The 10,824-nt window shown below is 34.8% G+C and overlaps 1 protein-coding gene across 4 annotated transcripts; it reads left to right on the top strand.

Moving 5' to 3' along the window:
- The first annotated feature begins 284 nt into the window (after window positions 1-284).
- On the top strand, window positions 285-10,782 carry AsnRS (asparagine--tRNA ligase). 4 transcript variants are annotated; one of them, XM_022077994.2, is made up of 12 exons: window positions 285-446; window positions 1,077-1,182; window positions 2,455-2,603; window positions 2,853-3,114; window positions 4,206-4,363; window positions 5,128-5,271; window positions 5,874-6,022; window positions 7,479-7,607; window positions 7,783-7,918; window positions 8,176-8,289; window positions 8,603-8,866; window positions 10,216-10,782. In XM_022077994.2, the coding sequence occupies exons 2-12, from the start codon at window positions 1,143-1,145 to the stop codon at window positions 10,345-10,347; spliced, it is 1,677 nt and encodes a 558-aa protein (XP_021933686.1). In that variant the 5' UTR covers window positions 285-446; window positions 1,077-1,142; the 3' UTR covers window positions 10,348-10,782. The 4 variants fall into 4 exon arrangements, with proteins under 4 accessions (XP_021933686.1, XP_021933688.1, XP_021933685.1 ...); XM_022077996.2 differs by lacking the exon at window positions 285-446 and adding an exon at window positions 756-895; XM_022077993.2 differs by lacking the exon at window positions 285-446 and adding an exon at window positions 836-985.
- Window positions 10,783-10,824: the final 42 nt, after the last annotated feature.

Here is a 10,824-nt window from a genome sequence, read left to right as displayed (position 1 = left end):
TTATAATATCCAAAATATTAAAAAAATCACTTGGATACATCCTACACCTGAATTTACAATAGATCAAAACAGTAATGTGATGTTGCAAAAGTAGTTTCATTATTTATGTAGACTACATATAAAACAAAAAACCCAATGCTTGAAACTAATTTTATTGTAGTTGCAGCTACTGAAATGTACAAATTTGTTAGCTATGTGTCAATTTAAAACACATATTTATTTTCATTATTCAATATAACCACAAGTATTCGTACAAATTCGTACAAAATCGTGACTATACGTCGAATGTAACAGTGGGGGCAACATGTTTGTTGATACGTAACCAAGTGAAACATTTTTAGAACAGAAACTCCTCAATTTTATGAAGTAGTAACATTAGTACACCAGTAATTCGAAAATATACGTCATTATACATGTTACATATCCAAATTTTCTTTGCTTAAACGGTAAGTGTAGTAACATTTGTCTCAAAGTTAGCTATTGATACATGTTGATTGCATGGAATTGCGTTTTACGTCTGCCAAGGATAAATATTTAACACAGTATTAATAATCTAATATTTCTCATTTGGATCGAAAGTGATGTTAGGCGCAGTTCATTTGTATTTTTCGTCCTCCATAGGGAAAAACGTCACCGAAAACAATACATAACCTAGGATATATTATATATACATAAATGATGCTACATTTCTGAGCAGGGTAATTTGTAGAAGCCTTGAGGGAAATTCAATAACAAAGAGTATGAAATGTATGATAACTTATGTCTATAGAAGAGGTGGCAATTGGGAACAGCAGGTGATAACATGCATTTGCGACATCTATTAACAGCGAATTAAAATTACTACAAAATGTACAATCTAATCACGAAAGAAGTCGATAAGATTATTTCACGGCTGGTATGTTGAATATATATATAGTGTAGACTGTAGACAATATTACAGCTTGTTATAACCGGCGAAACAGTGCATGTGGCAGTCTTGCTGTGGGTAATGTGTTGTTGCATCATTTTAATTTTTGTTGCTTGTTCATTAATATCAGTTTAAGAATACTAAAAGGTGTATGTTTCTTTCTGTGTAGCTGAACGAAGCACATTTATTTTGGTGAAAGGAGATCCACATTTTTATTTTATTCGTCTTTACTACCATGCCCGAAGTGTCAGCAGAAGTACAAGGTTTAGCAGTAGGTATGTATGAATTATGGTAGATTATGCTGCCCATTTCTGAAATGGTTCATAATGTGTGTTTGAATGCGATCTGCGTACAGAATGCAACAAAATGTCTGGAGTACAAAATGAATAAAACCCAGTTATATCTTTTAAAGTTTGTGTTGGGGCCTCACAGTTTCATAGTATAAGGTTATAGTTTGCTTTCTCATTCGTCAAGAATAGGAAGGTTGGTTCTTTGTGTTTTGTAGATTGGTTAGATTTCTATTAGAATACAGACTAATCCCCTCCATTCTTCATCACTATTTAGTAAGTAGCTGCAGCAGTCCTAGAGAAAATAATAGTCGCTCAGCTAATCAAGAAATTCTGTGTATTTTATGGAAGTTAAGGCTTCATTACCACATTCACAGTTCTACCACCAGCCCTTTTCCTAAACTAGATGAATACATTCCACCATTTTCCTACAATATTTATGATCCATTTTAATATAATTCCATCTATACACAAATTTTCCAATTGATTTCTTCCCCTTAGCTATTTGCCCAATTTTGTATGCATTTCCCACCTACATGCCTGCTACATACCCTGGCCATCTCATCCTCTATGATTTGAACACCCACATATTTTGTGAACAGTACAAATTAAGGAGCTCCTTGTTTTGCAGTTTTCTCCATATTTCTGTGTATAAATATTCTCCCCTTGTTTCATTGTGCCAGATGCTTGCTGTATACTGTAATGCCTACATTGCCCTAAAGTTATTAGGTACAATAACAATTTTGGATGGTGTGCAAGTTCTTCCTTGAGAGGAGCTGTAGGGATAATTTTGGGTATTTGGGTCACAAGCATATAATTGCAGAAAATTAAGCAAAGAAACTTTGTGTTATATGTATGATGTATTCAGAATTTAATCATTTACTCTTGGTTTTCAGAAAATCTACAACTTTAAAAGTTGTCAGCATTAGATAATGCCTGTAAATGCCACACAGAAGTGTCAACTGGGCTGAACATTTTTATTCATTTCTTTTCCACATAGACAGAACTGGATTCATTCAAACATGAATCTGTCATGACTCTATCATTCCCATACTGCCACTGTCACATCATTAGAGACAGAGGAATCATGATTATCTTGATTGAGTGGTGCTAATTAAAATACCAACTTCTATATTCCATGTACATTTATTTGTGTATGGGCAGCATGTGATGAATATGTGTGTGCATGCACGTGTACATCACTTCTAAAATTGCCCTACTGGAGACACACTATACTATTATGTCCTGTTTTTATTGCAGCTGAATTATACACTTCTGACAAAAATGGAAGTGATGAATCTGGAGATGGTTCAGAAGCAAAGCCATTCAGAACTATTCTTCAAGCAATGCGTCATGCAGGGAAAGAACCATTTCCAGTAATATATGTTGATGCAAAGGTGGAGGGAGAGGTAAATAAGATATGAATTTCTGATTATATTTAATATTTTGTTGAAATTAAGACATGTCTTTACATTGTAGTGTCCAGTCTTGTTAGAATGTTTCAATAAAATCAGAATTCAGTAGGTTACAATAGTTTATTTTGTGTTCTGTAAATAAACCTGAACTTCAATGGGCGTATCATAAGGTTCTGATAAGAATACATTTAGAATTTGCAATATTTAAATGAAAACAATGTTTATTTTCTTAATCATTTATAGAAGTATGAACCTGCTGCTAAATCTCAGCTTAAGAAAATCCAGAAGATATGGACAAGGGAGGTATATAAGAGTACTGAAAAATCAAACAGGGAAGATGAAGATGCAATAAAACGAGCAACAAATTTGGAAGATGCAAAAAAGATTTGTATTAAGGAAGACATATCTTTGCCCAAAGCAAAACTTATTAAAATAGTAGATGGGAAAGAAAATCGTGGAGTACGTGTCAAGATAAATGGCTGGGTCCATCGTTTGCGAAGACAAGGTATTGCTTCTTTGTATAACTTATACTATTTGTAGACTTCATGGTTACAGTTATATAGCACAGTTTTGCTATTGTGTTTTGACAAAGCCCACTGTATAAAGCACATTTTTTAAACAAGTCCAACACAAAGATCAGTTTGTTAATGCTTTTCAAGGAAATAATCACTCTTGCACTGAGAATCATATGAAACATGTAGATGCAAAATGACTAGTTACTGATTGTAAAAGCAGATTGCATGTGTTGTTACCACTAGGCTTTAAAGGGTTATATCAGAATTGGTTCTGATGGGATAACATAATTCGAAGCAAGGACCTGAAGAAAGGTTGAAGTTGTGTTTTTATGTGTTATTTGACAAATTCAACAACAAAATAAATTCAGATGTGGTATATGTCAGTTTAAACCCCCATTATGCTATGTGCTGCCTTCAGGAAGCTCCTCAACTTGTCTACAGACAGTGAGAAGCAACACAGTTTGTTGACACCACTCTAGAAACACCTCAGATAGCATCAGTCATTCTGGAAATGCATCCCTGCACTGTCTGTAGCATAGATAAATTGCAAGAATAAGTTAACCAGGATTATGATTAGTGAAGTGACTGCTATTATTCCAGGAAATTTGTAATAAATTATATGTGTTAAATTAATCCATCTTGTGCCTTTTAAACAAATAACTCATGGTATTATCACTGATAATGTCACAGTGTATATACCTCAGGTAAGATACAGTATATCTTATCCTCTTTACCTTCATATTTGAATTGGTTTTCTTTTGATAGATTATCCACTGAAATTATGTATGTGCCTTTGGCTTTTCCCATTCAGAATATTATTTTAAAACTGTGTGTGCGCATGCATGTGAATATACATGCAAGTTGTCTACATATGCATATAAAGAATAGTTCATTCTCTGGATATAGTCCATATGGTCTGTCTGGTCTGTGTTGGGAACTGCGGCACATCTTGTGTAGGCACAGACAAAATCCCTTCGTAGAATAGACAGATTCAGGTGTAATGTGGCTTACTCTAAAATTAACAGATTCTTCTCTGAACATATTATTCATACATTTTCAATATCGCCTCTTATCATTTTAGGGAAGTCACTTATGTTTATCACATTGCGTGATGGAACAGGCTTTCTGCAGTGTGTTTTGAATGACCTCCTCTGCCAGACATATGATGCACTTGTACTTTCCACTGAGTCAGCAGTTAGACTGTGTGGATCTCTTTCAGAAGTACCAGAAGGAAAAAGAGTGAGTACTCACTCTGTTGTGAGGAAATGTAAAACACAGGTTGTGTGCTGCAAGCGGTTTAAATTGAGTGCCTGGAATGAAATGTGATGATGAATGGGAAGAATAGCATGCCATTTTCAAAAGGAACTTTTTTTGTGAAAATGAAATGAATTGAAATGCTGTATTTAAAAATGAAACCATGAATGTCACTGCCAGAAGAAATTAGCTAACATGTGCATTTCTTCAAAATCATACAGTAGTCATACAAAATCATACAAAATCATACAAAAATCATACTGAAGCTGAGCATCTTTTCTTTTGGATTTGGGCATTTTTATATGCCCAGATTAACTTTGGTCAAAGAAAGATAAGTGGTAATTGCAGTATTATTATCATCATCCCTGCTTTTATTTTAAATTTCACATCAGTAACAATATAAGACCAAAACCAAGTTATTACATTCTTTCTAGTTCACCTTTTCATATAATTCACATGTCTAATCTAGTCAATTAAAATATGTAATGCTCTTTCCTAGATATGTAACATCCTTTTTGGAATTCATATTAAATCAACAAACATTGGAAGTTTTACATAATGGAATAGGATAACTGTGTTGTAAAACAGAACTGTTTGAAGGTAATTAAGTTTTCCTATGATAAAATCATGTAGTTGTGTACTTCACTAATTTAAGAGTAGTGAAGGATGGAATACTTAACAGCTTGCTATACATGTATTTATGTGAAGGGTTAAAATCAGTAACATGTTTGCTTGCTGTCTCTTCTTAGGCACCTGGGGGCCATGAACTACAAGTAGACTTTTGGGAACTGATTGGTCTGGCACCGGCTGGTGGTGCTGACAACATTCTGAATGAAGAAGCACATCCAGATGTTCAGTTGGATAACCGACACATTATGATACGTGGGGAGAATGTACGTCATGGTTCTTGTCAGTTTCAGACAGTCATTTTTTTAATATTTCAGTAATTGCAATAATCTTAGATTGATTATTATTCTTTGATCTGCAGCCAGAAAGAATGAGTATGTGTAGCAGATATAACATGTAAAAATATTTTCAGTCTCTTTCTCACCACTTAAGTTAATGGACCGGTATCATCATCATCATCATCATCATCATCATCATCATCCACCAGTTTACAGGGTATTTACTTCCTTGTACCTGAGACAAACCTTGCACTTAAGGTACATAGTGCAGCAGCTATTTCTGAAATACATTTTGTTTCTGTTTTTTTGTACGTGTTACATGCATTATACAGATTTCGTGTGAGGCATTATATGTTGTTGAGATTTTTCTTTTAATATAAAATTAACTTTGGAAATGAGATTTGCTTTCAGAGGTCTTAGATATGTTTCTCTTTACCCTTCTCTGTCTTATGATAAATTACTTCCTTCATAAATTTTTAGTTAAATGGGCTTCTTCTCTGACCCAGCACTTTGCTGATCTCAGAGTAAAAGTAAGTTTTTCATATTTTTTCAAATGGATGAATTATAAATAATCTTATTTTTTATTACAGACATCTAGAATTTTGAAAATGCGATCGATAGTGATGCAAGCATTCCGTGACCATTACTTCAGTCGAGGTTATACTGAAGTCACACCACCAACATTAGTCCAGACTCAAGTTGAAGGGGGTTCTACTCTCTTTAAGTTGGATTATTTTGGGTGAGACATGATAATGAAACACTTCTCTCTTTTGTTTCAGACTTTTCTCCCTTGGTATGCACAGAAAAAAGGGAAATTCTGTAGATGTGTCTTGTATGTATTTAAATCTTGTTTCTGTTAGTGTCACAGGTGTTTGTTTTCAGTGTAATATTTAGCTGAAGGAAACAGTCTCTGCCATTCCACTGCCAGACATCACTTGTAGGCAGTGGATGAATGCTCTGTGCATGTAATCTATGTTGGAGCAAAGATGCTTTTTATTACTGCAAGTTTCTACTATCAGCTTCCCATTCTAATGCTTATACTGTCCAGCTCCCATACCTTTTTCCTTTCATAATTGAAATCATTTAGTAGTTACTTGTTCTGGAACAAATTATGAGTACAGGGTGGCACACGAGATGTTGAACTATTTATATTTAGGTTTAATTCAATATTACACCACATAAGTTTACAAACTGCATAAACTTTGAAACACAGAAGCATGGAAATTTGGTATAAACAGAGAACATGTTCAATGTGGCCACCGTTTTGTTGCACTAGCTCTTCAAGACGAACGTTCATATTCTGCACTACTCGTCAACACAGATCTTCATCGATTGTGCTGCAGACTTGTATGATACGGGCTCTGAGTTCCGCCAGACTTTCAGGATGCTGATGGAAGACTTGTTCTTTTAAGAATCCCCAAAGAAAATAATTGCTGGGAATGATGTCGGGGCTGTGAGGTGGCCAAATTCGGCCTCACTGATGGCGCTGAGGAAAGCGGTGGGACAGCACGCTGAAACACTCTATAGATTGTGTTTTTAGCGGGAGCCCACCTTGTGTCGAAATGTTTACAAAAATGTCTCTGTGTAACAATCACACTCTTTGTTTCTGCATACAAAAGCACCAACTTCGCTCTTTGTTCAACAGTAACCCCTCCCTTGTCAGCCATCTTAACCAAGTGATCAATGCTGAACCCTAGAGGGCTTTCAATAAACCACTGCATCTATGCGCGAAGTTTGAAATATCTTGTTATAATAGTATGACCACAAAATGAAAAACAAATGGTTTAACATCTTGTGCGCCACCTGTATGTATAGGACAATTGCAGTTATTAATATTCACAGTTATTCTTGGAAGCATTATAGTGTGGATCTTGAACCAAGATAACTATTTGATGCTGCATATACCAAATTTCCTCTATTATAAGACACAATCCATCAAAAGACACTCTTGATTTAGTGATTGGTATGCAGGAAAAATATGCTATTACGATTGTTAGACATTGCCAAATGTAAGATGCACCTCAGTTTCAGAAACCTTGAAATGTGAAAATGTGCATCTTAAACTCAAGGGAATATTGTAGTTCAGCAGTTTATGTTTGAGAGTGTTGATCAGCGCCACATATTTGTGTATGTTAGGATTAAAGGAACAGCGACTGCAATATGAATTAATGTCTGTTTTACTGCTTTATTTTCAGGGAAGAAGCATTTCTAACACAAAGTTCACAGTTGTATTTGGAAACTTGCTTACCTGCTATGGGAGATGTTTTCTGTATTGCGCAGAGTTACAGAGCAGAACAGAGTCGCACACGTCGACATCTTGCAGAGTAAGTGTTGATATACTTTGCAAAAGTAACTTACCTGAGATGTTTCAGGTGATGAGACAGTTGCTGTATTTTGTCATATTTGTATATAATGAATAATTGGTTACATTTAAATAACATACAACTAAGCTGTTTGTTAATTTCAGAGTATATTTATTGTATTGTCATGTGTTTTAAGGTACACTCATGTGGAGGCAGAGTGCCCATTCATCTCTTTTAATGACCTTTTGGACAGACTTGAAGACCTAATTTGTGATGTAGTACAGAGGGTTCTTGATTCACCATATGGTGAAATTGTCAAAGAACTGAACCCAGTAAGTAATCAGTGTTTTAATTGTATGTAACTTGCATGGCATATTGAAATAATCCTTTGCATCACACTTACGTAACATGCAGGTTGACAAGTCTGTACAGTATTGCTGTTGTGTGGTTAGCATTCTTTCATGTTGGTAAGTCTCAGATTCAAATATCAGCCTTTATGTTGACTGCCCTGGCAGGTTTTTGGTAGTTTTTCCTTTGTCTTCCCAAATTTGATTTGCCATTACATTTTGAAAGTATCTGATTCTTTCAGGGTTTTAAAGCGCCAGAAAAACCATTCTTACGAATGAACTACACTGATGCCATTGAATACCTCAGAGAACACAAGATTTTTAAAGATGATGGTTCTGTTTATGAATTTGGTGAGGTGAGTTGCAAGTCATTGATGTCATCAATTGGCAGATGTATAACAGGCAGACAAAACAACAATATTTTTGTTGTGTTTAATTTTTAATTGTACTTTATATGCTGACCTGTTTAGGGTATGAAAACTGGACTAAAATATTAACTATGCCATACAGCTGAAGGATAATAAGTATATGATTCAGATTTAAAAGAATGTTTGAAACGGTTAATAAAGTAAGTTACATATTTAATTGTACAGACAATTATGGGAAGTTGGAGCAGTGCATATTTCTTTACTTGGTAATTTTGAAACATGTTGATGAATTATATGGCAGGATATTCCTGAGATGCCAGAAAGGAAGATGACCGATCAGATCAACAAACCAATTATGCTGTGCCGCTTCCCCGTAGCCATCAAATCATTCTACATGTCCCGATGTCCAGAAGACAGTAACCTCACAGAATCGGTTGATGTTCTGCTGCCAGGTGTAGGAGAAATTGTAGGTGGCTCCATGCGTATTTGGGATCACAATGAATTGTTAGAAGGGTACAAACGGGAGGGAATTGATTCCACCCCTTACTACTGGTATACAGATCAGGTGAGAATGTCATATTGTTAATATATCTTAAGGGTTTTGAGTGATGACATTACAGTGAAGTAAGAAAATTAATTCCAAACATGGCAGCATTGGTATGATTTTATATCATGTCTTCAGTGGTTGCCGTGAAATTCTGTTCCACTTGGTTTGTGTCTGTAATCAGTTCTGATTTTTTTTTGTCTTGTTACCTGTTGTTCACATAACCATTATTAGTGTTAAAGGAGGGTTATTTTAAATTTGTGATCTAAATTCAATTTTCTTGTATCTTTTAATAGAAAGATACCAGTTTCATACATGGTAGATACCACTTTGATGTATTCACTGGTTTTAGAATCAGATTTCTAGGAATGGGATAAAATTACCATACACCATATTTTTTACACTTGCTGGAATCACATTTACTGTTATAAGAATCGACGTTACCTACACTAAAGGTTGATTTGCATTTTAGACAAACATTAGGGAAGGTCATACTCTGAACTTATATGGGGTATTCACACTGTACGTCTTTATACAGTCACTGAACCCTTCTACTTGAACGATTTTATTTTAGAAATTGGGGGTGGGGGGATCTCACTGCACATAGAGTAGACATGTCCCTGTCAAGTAGAGCTTCTGAACAATAGTTGAACAGCTAGTGATTACCAAAACCTGGGGTATCCTACCTGCACAGTAAATTTGGATATTTTTTCGTAGAAGACCCTTTCATAAACACGTTAATAAGGTTAAGAATGGCAAATACAATTTGCAGTAGGTTTTTCACTACTGTACAGTAAACACAACAGACAGAAAATCTATCCATCTTTCTTGTGTCTTCAATCAATTGTTTACTTCTTTGTTTCTGCTAGTCCTCATTGATCAGTAAATTTTCTGTATAATTTTTAATAGCTCAAGAAAATGTCACTGAATGAGAAAAGAAAAGAGATGTAATATTCTAATGATTTTTGCTTATTATAATTGCTCTTTAATAGAATCAAAATATAATTTATAAACGTGATTGCAGTAACTGGCACCTACTGTGTTTAAAATGTTCAATTTAAAGCTGAGTAGAGAGTTTTCTGGATTCTGTATGTCCCCATATACATAGCCTTGTATCTGATATGGCTGTTAAGATTTAATAGGAATGAAACATTGCAGAAATATGTTTTTACATAGCTATACAATTACCACGACTTTCTTCCAGAGGATGTGTCTGTGATTGTATTTTGTTTTCATAGACTTTTGTAGTTTCAGTTTCCAAGACATTGGACCATGATTTTTAAAGCAAGTCTGTTATGGTCAGGTCTGTAGTATTTTGTAACTTGTTTATATTATGTCCATTTATGTTATAAAGCTTGCTGTTGTTTCAGCGTAAATATGGCACTTGTCCTCATGGTGGATATGGCTTGGGTCTTGAACGTTTTCTGTGTTGGCTGCTGAATCGATATCACATCCGAGAAGTCTGCCTGTATCCCAGGTTTCTTGAGAGATGTCGGCCATAAGATGCCGCTCTGCAGATGGCTGTATGTTGTCAGCAGCATTTTAATTTTCTTCTAAAATAAATTGGTGGTTCCACAGCATTTCACAGACCTTCTTCCCCAAGGTCAGGACTGTGTTTCTGTTCATTTTTTCTTTTGTGCTTTTGTTTTTGTGTAGAAATACAGTAAATGATATAAGAAACAGCTTCTGCATTGAATGTGGTCTAATAGAAATACAGCAAATGTTATAAGAAACAGCTTCTAAAGTAAATGTAGTCCTACTTCTTATGTACTCATGTATAGGTATTGCAGTTTGTCACATATATACATTTGTTCTGTTCATTTGAATGGAATCACGCAATTGCTTATTTGCCTCTGGTATATTTGTCGCTTGACATGAATCTTCATGTAATTGAACAGTGTAATGAGTTTGAATAAATATGATTGATAACAGCATAAGGATTTATAGAACTTAACCTTTTAAATACCTACAACCAGTAT

The sequence above is a fragment of the Zootermopsis nevadensis genome, unplaced genomic scaffold (genome assembly GCF_977971745.1).
Source record: "Zootermopsis nevadensis isolate Lab colony 2312 unplaced genomic scaffold, Znev_1.0 Znev_ptg000002l, whole genome shotgun sequence".
NCBI classification, from domain to species: Eukaryota; Metazoa; Arthropoda; class Insecta; order Blattodea; family Termopsidae; genus Zootermopsis; species Zootermopsis nevadensis.
The sequence above is the reverse complement of the archived record's forward strand: the minus strand, read 5'-3'. Positions and strand labels throughout refer to the sequence as shown.